Here is a 13,991-nt window from a genome sequence, read left to right on the forward strand (position 1 = left end):
GAATCCCAGAGACCAGTTAGGTCCCACAGAGTGGGCCTTCTCCGGGTCCCGTCAACTAAACAATGTCGTTTGGCGGGACCCAGGGGAAGAGCCTTCTCTGTGGCAGCCCCGGCCCTTTGGAACCAACTCCCCCCAGAGATTAGAACTGCCCCCACCTTGCCTTTCGCAAGCTTCTTAAAACCCACCTCTGCTGTCAGGCATGGGGGAACTGAGATACTCTTTCCCCCTAGGCTTCTACAATTTATGCATGGTGTGTTTGTATGTATGTTTGGTTTTTTCTTTTGCGCTTGGGGGAGCAGAACGGGCGGCCTCTCACCCTCCCCAGCGCTTCACCCAGGATAGGAGGGGCGGCGAGGGGGGGGGGGAGAGAACGGGAGGCTCTAGCCTCCTTCGGCAGCAGCGTTGGCAGCCCGGCTTTGTATTTTCGGCAGGGAATTGAGGGTGTGTGTGTGCGGGAAACGAATGGGAAATCCCATTGGGGTAGTCTCAAGGCAGGAGAATCCCTGCATCAGTAAGTTAGCGCACGCGCAGTTAGAGAGCCCACGGACCCGGGCTCGTGTTCGTAAGACGGAAATGGTTCTTTAGACGAGGCAAAGAAATCTGAAACCCCCAGTTCGTATCTCGAAAAGTTCGTATGACGAGGGGTTCGTATCACGAGGTATCACTGTATCTGGAAAACCCAACAGGGGAGGCTTCCTACAAACAGGGCAATGTTCATATTTCACTTCAAGCAAGACACACACACACACACACACATTATACCTTGGATCCTCGCTGGGCGAAGAGCTGGCTTTTCCCAGATGCTGAGGTCGCAGGTGTTGCCTGTGATGAAGAACGGTCAGCAAGCTGGAAGAGATGGATGCATTTTAGGGACACGAATTTCCTCTGGCTCAGCGAAGTCATCACTCTCTGTTAGTCGCGAGATAAGCAGAACTACACGGCCCTCATTGTTTGTCGGCAGCCGGCATGCAGTCAAACAATCGCCCCAGCAACCACTCGGTTTAATATTAAACTTTTGGTTAAAATGCCACGGGCTCCCATGTGCAAAAGCTGCTTATGCGTGTCCAAGAACAAACTTCAGCTGATGGTTAAAAGGCAAGCCAACAGCCTCGGGGGTCACTCTTATAAGCTCCCATAGTCTAAACTTAGGTTCCAGTCCCATCTCAACTGCTTTCTCTCTCTCTTTCCAAAGCAGCAATTAATATGTGATTTCCCCTCCCAACAACAACAACAACAGGCTGTCCTATTTCTATTCTGATGAGAATTCACTCATGATACATGAGACTCACATATTTAAAAAGAGAGGGAGAGAGGGATTTGCACCAAGCAAATTTAACCCGATCAATTCCCCACGGGGCATTCCTCCACCCACCCACCCTCTCTATACATAGCAACCCCTTCGAGCTGGACTTGGTTGTTTACCTGGATAGGGCTGATGGGAGGAGGTGGAGGGGCTTTGCGCTTTTTTGGAGTTCCACTTCTTTCTGAACTTAAGTTAGAGGCTTGATCATGCTGGAAGTTTCACAGGCCAGAAAAGGGAGGTCTGTTAGTTTGTTAGTAAGGATGGTGTTAACAAGTTATTCAACCACATTAAAAGAAAACGCACACACGTTCACGCGTTGCCTTTACTGCTGTTTGAGGATGTGACACGTGCTTCGGGATGAGCTCATCCTGCTTCCTTTTTTAAAAAAAAATCAGGCCTCTGTACAGTGATACCTCGTCTTACGAACTTAATTGGTTCCGGGACGAGGTTTGTAAGGTGAAAAGTTTGTAAGATGAAACAATGTTTCCCGTAGGAATCAATGGAAAAGTGATTAATGCTTGCAAGCCCAAAACTCAGCCCTTTTGCCAGCCGAAGCGCCCGTTTTTGCACTGCTGGGATTCCCCTGAGGCTCCCCTCCATGGGAAACCCCACCTCTGGACTTCCATGTTTTTGTGATGCTGCAAGGGGAATCCCAGCAGGGAAATCCCAGCAGTGCAAAAATGGGTGCTTCGCTGGCAACGGAAGTCCGGAGGTGGGGTTTCCCAGCGAGGGGAGCCTCAGCAAAACTGCAGCATCGTAAAAACACGGAAGTCCTCGAAGCCCCACCTCCGGACCTCTGTGTTTTTGTGATGCTGTGATTTCGGTGAGGCTCCCCTCGCTGGGAAACCCCACCTCCGGATTTCCGTTGCCAGCAAAGCGCCCGTTTTTGCGCTGCTGGGATTCCCCTGCAGCATCGCAAAAACATGGAAGTCCGGAGGTGGTGTTTCCCATGGAGGGTAGCCTCAGGGGAATCCCAGCAGCGCAAAAACGGGCGCTTTGCTGGTAACAGAAGTCCAGAAGTGGGGCATCCCAGTGGCAGCGGCTTGGGTTTGGAAGGTGAAAATAGTTTGGAAGAAGAGGCAAAAAAATCTTAAACCATGGGTTTGTATCTCAAAAAGTTTGTATGACAAGGGGTTTGTAAGACGAGGTATCACTGTACATTTCGATGGAGTCGATAAAAGCTTACCCTTCCCTACTGAGCCATGTTTTTAGAGGCTATTCATAGCCTTGAGCCATTTGTCAAAGCTCCTGGTCCCTGCCTTGTCTCTCTCGGGACAGACAGAAAAAGACAGACAGACTACAGTGTTCCCTCGATTTTCACGGGTTCGAACTTAGCGAATAGCCTATACTACGGTTTTTCAAAAAATATTAATTAAAAAATACTTTGCGGTTTTTTTCTATACCACGGTTTTTCCCGCCCGATGACATCATACATCATCGCCAAACTAATAATTTTTGCAAATAAATAACAAAAAAAATAATTATTGTTAATAAATAATTATGTTTATAAATATCAGGATCACTAAGTGTCTTATTCAATGGTGAATACCAGTAATATTGGTGAGTAAATTGTTGTCAAGGGAATGGGAAATGGTAATTTAGGGGTTTAAAGTGTTAAGGGAAGGCTTGTGATACTGTCCATAGCCAAAAATGGTGTATTTACTTCCGCATCTCTACTTCGCGGAAATTCAACTTTTGCGGGCAGTCTCGGAACGCCTGCCCCGCGAAAATCGAGGAAACATTGTATATCCTTCTCAATCTTGTTCCTGAGCCTTTTTTTTGGGAAGTCTCTTGGATAATTCTGTTTTTATATATCTATGCAAAATATACGAGGGTCACCCAGAAAGTAATGCACCACATTTTTCCCCCTCAGCCTACAGTAAGGGTACAAATGTGAAACTTTAGATATTTATTTATTCAATTTTTTCTGCCGCCCTTCTCCTTAGACTCAGGGAGGCTTACAACATTTATTTATCATTTATTAATTCGATTTCTAGGCCGCCCTTCTCCTGAAACTCAGGGCGGCTTGCAGCATAAATTACATACTTAACACAGAAATCAACATGTTAGCAATAGCACTTTTTAACAGAGCCAGCATATTGCCCCCACAATCCGGGTCATCATATACATTATTTCAATTGTCAGGGGTTCATGTGTACATTTTGTGTTTGTTCAGACAGATAGCGTAGCTGCAGCAGGGTTTCGAAATGACGTCTGTAAGTGATGTACGTTACAAGCGGGTCAGCGTTAGAAGCAGGGTTGGACACTGCTACCCCACCCATTTATTTATATTTATTTATTAATCAGATTTGTATGCCGCCCCTCTCCATAGACTCGGGTCGGCTAACAACAATAATAATACAATGTAAACAAATTTAATATTTAAGTTAATTTAAAAAACCCCAATTTAAGAAACCAATCATACATACTGACATACCATGCATAAATTTTATAAGCCTAGGGGGAAGGGAAAGTCTCAATTCCCCCATGCCTGACGACAGAGGTGGGTTTTAAGGAGCTTACGAAAGGCAAGGAGGGTGGGGGCAACTCTGATATCTGGGGGGGAGTTGGTTCCAAAGGGTCGGGGCCACCACAGAGAAGGCTCTTCCCCTGGGTCCCACCAAGCGGCATTGTTTAGTTGACGGGACCCGGAGAAGGCCAACTCTGTGAGACCTGACCGGTCGCTGGGATTCATGTGGCAGAAGGCGGTCCCGGAGATATTCTGGTCCAGTGCCATGAAGGGCTTTATAGGTCATAACCAACACTTTGAATTGTGACCGGAAACTGATCGGCAACCAATGCAGACTGTGGAGTGTTGGTGTAACATGGGCATATTTGGGAAAGCCCATGATTGCTCTCGCAGCTGCATTCTGCACGATCCTACAGCCCTGACCTAGCTCCCTCAGACTTCCACTTGTCTGGGCCATTAGAGGATGCCATTCATGGAAGACATTTTGAGGATGACGAACAGGTGCAGAAATGGCTTTGTGACCAGAACCAGGAGTGGTACCAACAGGGCATATACGCTTTTGTGTCTCGCTGGAGGAAGGCCGTAGAACGGGATGGAGAATATGTAGAAAAATAGGGAGTGTAGAAGAAACATTATTCTTTCTTGTGTGTAAGTTTCATTGTGTTCAATAAATAATTGTTGAAGAAAAAAAATGTGGTGCATTAATTTCTGGGCGAACCCCGCATAACTGAACTTTTCTGCAGACCAAATCATCAGTATCTCCTATAATTTTCTTCATGTCTCCCTACTTGCTTTTCAAATCTTTTGTAAATGTGGAATCCACCAAATAGGAGTGGAGGGAATTCAATGTAGCAACCCAATAATTTATAACTGCAACAAATTGGATATAACTGATACCAGCCCTACTTTAAAAGCGGTACATGACTTTCAAAGGAAACAGGACCAACTTCTTTCCATTGACCAACTTCTTTCCATTGGCCAAAGGCATGTAACTTCTTTCCATTGGCCAAAGGCATTCCTGAAAGCCAATAAAGCTTGAGCAGCTACTTCAGAATTTGGGGCACGTTACATTGAAATGGTTTCTGAGCATCATTAAGTCAAATAGATTATAGTTTATTGGTTATGTGAACAAGTATGAAACTCCCATTCTGCTTCCTCCTCCAGCTTCACTGCAAGGAGATTATAATGTGTCTTTTCCAACTTTATTACAAGGAGGTCCAAAAAATATCCGAATAGGTTAAAACGGCCTTCTTCAAAAGGATGCCTCCTACATATCCTGAGTCTTCCACAAAACTTTCACAGTGTGGGAAATCTACTATAACAATTTTCCAGCTGCAAAAGATAGTTAAATGCTTAGACTGCTTCTTTTGGCAGTTCCAGTGAAACTGTGAGTTTGAATCAGAGATGGGAGACTCACAGAATTGTTTAACACACACGTCGGATACATTTCCAAAAGCTCTATAAATCTACAAATAATTTTTCATCATAATTTGAATTCTTAGGCATTTGTTTATGCTAAATATAAAGTTTATCTTCATTAAGACACTCTCTATTTTTTACCTGCTTTGACTTGATTGGTGACTTGGGCTCTGCAGGAAAAGAAAGACTGCATTTAAGTTACACAATGAGGTTTTAGTGGGTATATATCTATATACACATAGTAAAATACATGATGAAGGTTATAGAGGAGATACTCACAGTAAAATATATCTAAGAAATAATAGAAAAGAAGATATAGTAATAGAACATATCAATGAAAGAATAGAAGAAGAGATATAGGAATAGAAGAAAGGAATAGGAGATATAGGAGAGCAATAGGACAGGGGACGGAAGGCACTCTCGTGCACTTGTACTCGCCCCTTACTGACCTCTTAGGAATCTGGATAGGTCAACCATAGATAATCTAAGGGTAAAGTGTTGGGGGTTTGGGGATGACACTATGGAGTCCGGTAATGAGTTCCACGCTTCGACAACTCGGTTACTGAAGTCATATTTTTTACAGTCAAGTTTGGAGCGGTTAATATTAAGTTTAAATCTGTTGTGTGCTCTTGTGTTGTTGTGGTTGAAGCTGAAGTAGTTGCCGACAGGCAGGACGTTGCAGCATATGATCTTGTGGGCAATACTTAGATCTTGTTTAAGGCGTCATAGTTCTAAGCTTTCTAGGCCCAGGATTGAAAGTCTAGTCTCGTAGGGTATTCTATTTCGAGTGGAGGAGTGAAGGGCTCTTCTGGTGAAGTTTCTTTGGACATTTTCGAGGGTGTTAATGTCTGAGATGCGATATGGGTTCCAAACAGATGAGCTGTATTCGAGGATGGGTCTGGCAAAAGTTTTGTAAGCTCTGGTAAGTAGTGTGAGATTGCCAGAGCAGAAGCTACGTAGGATTAGGTTTACAACTCTTGAAGCCTTCTTGGCTATATTGTTGCAGTGGGCTTTGGCACTTAAATATTTTGTTATTACTATACCAAGGTCTTTAACCGAGTTGATTGAGATAGCTAAGGCACACAAGCCAACATCCTAAGCTTAGCATAATTAACATTTATAAAATATAAATATAAGTAGGATTATTTTAGTCAATTCCCCGATTATAGTATAACATGAGGTGCAAATGGACACATTTGGAGTTGGGGTCCATAGGCTATGTTGAAAAAAGTCATAATTTTAATTATGCTACAGAGGTGGAGTGAATTAGTGATGGGCTCCTACAGGTACAATCAGGTACACAGAACCGGTAGAAAAATTTTGAATTTTTTTCTTTTTTCCCCTTCTGGGCTCTGGGTATGTTTTTTCTATTGCAGTAAATGAGATTGAATGTGTATAATTTTAGAAGAGCTGTGCGTGTGTGTGTGTACATACACATATAGCTTATATAGAAGATAATGTATATTTTTGCGTGCCTGTGTGTAATATGTATGCACACATTTGGCATATATACATAGAATTAAATAGTACATTTTGGATGTTCAGTAATAGTAAATAGATAGGAAAATTGTACCTCTTTGAGGTGAGGAGAGGCCAGGCACCCTAACCCTTGATGTGAGTGACGTCAAGTTGGCCACCTTTAAACCAGTCACATGACCTTTAAGCCATCCCGGTCACATGATCGTCAAGCCACTCCCACCTGGCCACATGGCTGGCAAGCCACACCCACAAAATAAGCCACATCCACAGAGTCATAGTAAAAATTTTTGCAGCCCTTCACTGGTGTTCGTACATAAAGCAGGCAGAACTTCAACTCTATTGTTTCCCCTCGAGTATTTTTTAACCAGATCATATAGACCATGTCATCTATTCCACCTGTTTGGAATCACATCGTTAATTTATACCAGATGTGAAAATAATCCTACTTACATTTATATTTTCAAGCTTTGACTATTTTATTACGCACACTGAGAGTGTGAAGGAAGAAGCAATCCAAGTATAACACCAGACGCGCAACGTGCTCCGTGGCATTTAATTACTCCGCTGTACATAAGATGGCTGAGTCAGCATCTTTTCTTCTGTCAGACAGACTGACAAGGTGGGGAGGGAGGGGCTCGGAAAAAAAGGAGCTAAAGTTTAGCTGCAGATGCAAAGCTATCCCAGTTGAAACACACTTTAAAGGCACAGTATAAAAAAGAAAACAAGACATCCTCAGTTGGCCTATAAAATATTCAAAACATTGATTTTTGTGTGTGTGGAGGGAGGAACCCCTCTCCAACAGGAAGGAGGAGGAATGGGTCAGATTTAATTAGAAAAATAATAATAATAATAGTTAATAATAATTTATTAGATTTGTATGTCGCACATCTCCGAAGACTCGGGGCGGCTCACAGCAATAATAAAAACAATATTATAGCGAAACAAATCTAATATTAAAAAAGAAAGCATATAAAACCCTATTATATTTAAAAACCAAGCAACACATACATACCAAACATAAAATATAAAAGCCTGGGGGAAGGTGTCTCAACTCCCCCATGCCTGGCGATATAGGTGGGTCTTGAGTAGTTTACGAAAGACAAGGAAGGTGGGGGCAGTTCTAATCTCCGGGGGGAGTTGATTCCAGAGGGCTGGGGCCACCACAGAGAAGGCTCTTCCCCTGGGGCCTGCCAAACGACATTGTTTAGTCGACGGGACCCGGAGAAGGCCAACTCTGTGGGACCTTATCGGTCGCTGGGATTCGTGCGGTAGCAGGCGGTTAATTATAAAAAGGTGGAGGGAGCAGAGAGGAAGACAGATTAAAAGCTGAAAGAGACATCTTTTAGAGCAGAGATCTAAAAACCCGGGTCACTTTAAGACTTGTGGACTTCAACCCCCAGAATTCCTCAGCCAGCTTTGCTGAGGTTAGGTGTTGAGCTTTGCTGGCTGAGGAATTCTGGGGGTTGACGTCCACAAGTCTTAAAGTGGCCCGGGTTTGAGACCTCTGTTTTAGAGCAACGGTTCTCAACCTTTCTAATGCTCGACCCCTTAATACAGTTCCTCATGTTGTAGTGACCTCTAACCACAAGTCTAGCGCCAATTCTCCCAACAGAGCTTTAAGCTGATTGGCAGGAAGATCAGAGAGACACCCACACTGTAAACACCTGATTGGTCGGATTGTAAAAATATGTTCCAAGGCGCCAGAATAGACACTTTAGTTCCAAACACCATGGGAAATTTGTCTTTTCTTAGGTGACCCCTTTAAAATGGTCATTTGACCTCCCAACGGCGTCCTGAGCCCCAGGTTGAAGACCACTGTTTTAGAGGGAGGAGAAGGTACATAACAAAGCATGTTCAATCTTCATAGTTATAACCATTGTTTTCAGAATGGTTAGATTACAATTTGGGTGCTTGGCAACTTGCAATTACAACATTGCAAGCAGCATCCCGTGGTCAAGGCTTTGTCATTTGTGACCTTTAATGCTGGTGTTTTGACAAGTAGTCAGTGGGGAAGCCAGAAGAAGTTCATAAGTGATGAACACATGACGGTGGGACTGAATACACTACTTACATAGCATTGTTTGTATATTTTAGGAAGCATTTTAAGGAGAGGGCACATACCAGCATGTTGAACCATTTTGGATTGAAGGAGACTCTGAATTCCTGTATTTTCAGAAAGCTTGGAGTAATGTAGGGCATTGTGTCCGAGCGCATCTACCAAATGTATATCTGCCCCTTTTTGGATCAGGATTTCCGCCATGCTCAGGTTTCCAGCTTCACAGGCCAGCATCAAAGCAGTTCTGCAGAAATAAAGAAGAGTAACCATGAAGGGGAGCAGGAGCCTGGGGCAAGGCGATACTGCCCCAGAGTAGCTAAAGATATGAGATACCACCCAGTGGTGGTGGGCTGCTGCCGGTGCGTGCCACTCTATAGAGTGGTAGTAAAATTGAGGATACGTGCTGTTCTGTCGAGCTCTCGGGTAGAATCCTCCCGAAAATGCACAGATACAATTTCAGACACACACACATTTGAAAATTCAAAACAATGTTCTTTATACCGAAAATTCAAATAAACTAAGCACTCTTTTTGTATAGCAGAGAGCACTCGTCTCCAAACAAACTGGTAATTTGTACAAGTCCCTTATCAGTTCTGTGATACTTAGCTTGCAGCTGTGAGGCAATTCACAGTCCTTCTTCTTTCACAAAGTGAAACACACTTTGCTCTGGTTTAGTTTCAAAGCGGAGAAAAATCAGCACACAAAGGTCGAAGTCAGCAAGGCAGCCATGAAACACAACGATCAGATAATCCTCCACAATGGCCAAACCCACAGGCTGCTATTTATAGCAGCCTCACTAATTACCACAGCCCCACCCAACCACAGGTGGCCTCATTTTCTTTGATAATAATCTCAGTTGTTGTTGCCTATGCATCGCTCTCCGCATGTGTGGCTGTATCATTAACTCTTGTTCCAAATCCAAGGAGGAGCTAGATAATTGATCTCCTTCTGAGCTGTCTGCCACACTCTCCTCCTCCCTGTCACTCATGTCTTCTTGGTCAGAGGAGCCTTCATCATCAGATTCCACCGGGAACAAAACCAGGCCTGCAGCATGTGGATGTCTCCCCCACATTCACAGTCCTTGGGGCAGGAGCAGGGCCAGAGCTAACCACAACATGTGCGCAGCTGCATGTGACCGGCGGGTGCATGATGCGCCCTTGCGTGAGATTTTGGTGATTTCTGCTGGGTTTTTTGCTCCCACGCATGCACAGAAGCAAAGAAATTGGCAAAAATTGCCTAAATCTCATACACGCGAGTATCCCCATGTGACATTTGGCTTCTGTGCATGAAGCCAAATTTCACACCCGGACGCACCCGCGCCGCATGTGCCCCGCCCGCTGCCGGGATCGTACCAGTCACGCTGGTGGCGGGCAGCCGTCTGCTGATACCACCCCAGATCATCCTAAATATGTGTACACTGATATTATTTATTTATTATTAAATTTATATTTATTTATTTATTTATTTATTTATTAAATTTGTATGCCGCCCCTCTCCGCAGACTCGGGGCGGCTCAGAACAGTAACAGAAAACAATATATAATACAAATTCAATAATTAGAAAGCTAAAAACCCATAATTTTAAAAACAAAACAAAACAAAACATGAGCACAACATACCATACATACATTATGTTACATTTCTGTATTTTTGGATGAAAGATCATTAGGAAATTTTATGGCTGCTACAGGATAAACTGAGAAACCAGAATAAGCAAGAAAACATGGCAAAAACATTTCCGTTTTGTTGCAAAAAAAGAGACTTGGATGAAATCACACATTCAAGTGAAGGAGACATTTGCTTGGAATCTATTTAGTCTAAAAATGTGCAGTGCCAATATTGCCTTTCTCACTTCCAACTTGGAGCCTTCCTCGTTCCAACTTGGAGACGTGTTGGACTACAACTCCTATAACATGCTGGGTGCAGTTAACGAAAACTGTAGTTCAGTATATCTGCAGGGAAAGGTTTATTTATTTATTTATTAGATTTGAATGCCGCTTCTCTCCGTAGACTCGGGGCGGTTCACAACAACAATAAAACAGTTCAAGACAAATCTAATAATTTAAAAACATTAAAAAAAAACCCGTTATTAAAGCAGACATACACACAAACATACCATACATGAATTGAATAGGCCTAGGGGGAGATGTCTCAATTCCCCCATGCCTGATGGCAGAGGTGGGTTTTAAGGAGTTTACGAAAGGCAAGGAGGGTGGGGGCAGTTCTAATCTCAGGGGGGAGCTGGTTCCAGAGGGTCGGGGCCGCCACAGAGAAGGCTCTTCCCCTGGGACCCGCCAAACGACATTGTTTAGTCGATGGGACCCGGAGAAGGCCAACTCTGGGGGACCTAATCGGTTGCTGGGATTCGTGCGCAGAAGGCGGTCCCGGAGATATTCTGGTCCAATGCCATGAAGGGCTTTATAGGTGCCCATTTCATGCCCACATCAGTGCCTAGTTGGACAAGATCCCATGCCAATCATATGTCACAACATATTTTGATACTTTGCCTACTAAGTCAGGCAAAGTCCTGTCTTTTTTTTTTATTTTTATTTTTAAAAATTTTTATTACAAATATATATACACATTTACATACAATATATGTTTTATATTAATACAAGGCTAAATCAGCGTGTAACAAATAAACGAACAAACAAACATGACAAACAAACAAACAAAAATATTCTTAAAAAAAGATCTAATTGCTTATTTAAGTACATTAATAACAATAACTATTCACTTAGCATATTTTATAATATTTGTACTTGTATTCCCTTCTGGAGGTAAGTTTGAATGATTTTTAATTTTAAATTATTTTCTGGTGAAGCATTGTTATTTCCTCTTGTAGGTTGTCACTGTTTTTTTTTTTTAAATCTTTTATTTCTTTCTTATCCGCCTTCTTTTATTCATATTCAATTTCTTTAATGTCATACAGATCTTTTTTTTATAAAAAGGTTTTTTGTATATATGTCTTTTGTATTTTTTTTTTCTATGTAATGAAAAGGATATAAAGTATTGTTAATTTGATTTTTTCTTTTGAATTTTATTTCTTTTCTTAAACCAGTTATAAAGATGTATCCAGGTTTTATCGTGTTCGGAATCTTCTTTATTTTTTAATTTAATTGTTAGTGCGTCAAATTCAGCGCAGTCTAATATTTTTTTAATTATCAAATCGTCTTCAGGTGGTTCGGGTTGCTTCCAATTTTGAGCTATCGTTATTCTAATTGCTGTCAATATATGAATTAATAAGTAATGTTTGTTTTTTTCAATTTTTTGATCTATAATTCCCAGGAGAAAGGCTTCAGGTTTTTTATTTATCTTTATTTGTAAGATCTCTTCTATCCAATTCTGCATTTTGTTCCAGAATTTTTTCATTTTTGAGCAGGTCCACCAAATGTGGTAGTATGTCCCCATTTTTTTGCACCTCCAACATTTTGGGCTTGTTCCTTTATACATTTTGGCTAATGTTGCCGGTGGAAGGTGCCACCTATAATACATTTTGTATATGTTTTCCTTATAGGCTGTAGATTTTGTTAATTTATAGTTCTTGGTCCAAATTGATTCCCACTTATCTAAATTTATGCTATAACCAAAATTTTTGCCCCAACTATGTATACTGTTTTTAACGATGTGTTCTTCCATTTTATAGTGTAGCATATATTTATATATTTTGGAAATCATTTTTTTTTCTTGGCCTAAAATTATCTTATCTAATTCTATCTCTTTTATTTGTATTTCCTTCTTTTTCCCTTCTTGATATTTTGATTTAATTACATTATACGCCCACCAGTCGATTTTGATTCCAATTTCTTCTAATTGTTCCCTAGTTTTTAATTCCCCATTTTTTTCTAATGTTTGATAATAATTTAACATTTTGTTTAGTTCTCTTGAGTTTGGATATACCGTCGCCTCTAAGCTTGAGTACCATTTGGGAGTTTGGTGATAGTACATTTTTTTGATTTTTTTCCAGGTTGTGTATAACGAGTTTCTTATTATATGTTGTTTGAAGTAACTATGTGTTTGTTCTTTATTTTCCCACAGGATAGCATGCCACCCTATTCTCATATCGTGTCCTTCCAGTATTAGAAGTCTTTTATTTTCCAATTTAAACCAATCTTTCAACCAATCCATAATTGCTGCATTATAATATAGTTCGAAATCTGGTAGTGCAAATCCTCCTTGTTTGATATTATCTTGTAGATATTGTATTCTAATTCTAGGTTTTTTTCCGGCCCAGACGAATTTTGTAATCATTCTATTTAATTTTTGAAAAAAGTCTTTTCTTAATATAATTGGAATCGTCCTAAATAGATATAGAATCTTGGGTAAGATAGACATTTTTATTGTTGAGATTCTACTTATGAGCGAAATAGGCAATTTGTTCCATTTTTCTAATTTCTTTTTTATTTCTTTTATTAAAACCGTGTAATTATCTTCCTTTATTGTGATCGCTTTTGCTGTTAATTTTATTCCCAAATACTTAACTGTTTTTACTATTTGTAAGCCTAATCTGTCTTCTAATATTTTCTTCTCTGTATTTGTTAAATTTTTAGTCAGTATTTTGGTTTTTTGTTTATTAATTTTAAGTCCTGCTACTTTTCCGAATTCAGTAATCTCCTTTAATAAAACTTCCCCTGATTCAATTGGATCTTCTATATTGAATACTAGATCATCGGCAAATGCCTGTATTTTGTATTCTTGTCCTTTCAAATTTAATCCTTTAACATTTTTATTTAACCTTATCTGATTTAATAAGGTTTCTATGGCCAAAATAAATATTAATGGGGAAAGGGGGCATCCTTGCCGTACTCCCTTTTCTATTTTTATATTTTGCGTTAATTGGTCGTTTATTATAACTTTTGCCGATTGTGTAGAGTATATCGTCTTGATTGCTTTTATAAATTTTTCTTTAAATTTCATTTTGGTCAGTTGTTTAATAAAGAAGTTCCAATTCAAATTATCGAATGCTTTTTCCGCATCTAAAAATATTAGTGCCAAATTCTTTCCTGGATTTACCTCATAGTATTCTAAAATATTTATAATGTTTCTCAAATTATTTTTTATATTTCTGTTTGGTAAAAAGCCGTTCTGGTCCGGATGTATAATTTCATTAATTATCCCTTTAAACCTTTCTGCTAATATTGTTGTAAAGATTTTGTAATCTGAGTTTAGTAATGCAATTGGTCTGTATTGTTTTATTAAATATCTTTGTTCCAAATCTTTTGGTATTAGTGTTATTAACCCTTCCTTCCAGGATTCAGGCATTGC

General features: G+C 40.7%; 1 protein-coding gene across 6 annotated transcripts in view; it reads right to left on the reverse strand.

Moving 5' to 3' along the window:
* RAI14 (retinoic acid induced 14) overlaps positions 1-13,991 on the reverse strand; it is a 193,476-nt gene that overhangs the window by 20,396 nt on the left and 159,089 nt on the right. For 4 of the 6 annotated variants that reach the window (XM_070743454.1, XM_070743456.1, XM_070743457.1 and 1 more), the window contains 4 exons: positions 8,793-8,971; positions 5,334-5,362; positions 1,423-1,512; positions 763-846 (listed from right to left, as the gene is read on the reverse strand). In XM_070743454.1, the coding sequence (XP_070599555.1) occupies positions 763-846; positions 1,423-1,512; positions 5,334-5,362; positions 8,793-8,971 (382 nt within the window). The remainder of the gene's footprint in view (positions 1-762; positions 847-1,422; positions 1,513-5,333; positions 5,363-8,792; positions 8,972-13,991) is intronic. The other 2 variants (XM_070743458.1, XM_070743459.1) reach the window with 1 other exon arrangement.

Source organism: Erythrolamprus reginae, chromosome 2 (assembly GCF_031021105.1).
Source record: "Erythrolamprus reginae isolate rEryReg1 chromosome 2, rEryReg1.hap1, whole genome shotgun sequence".
NCBI lineage: Eukaryota > Metazoa > Chordata > Lepidosauria > Squamata > Dipsadidae > Erythrolamprus > Erythrolamprus reginae.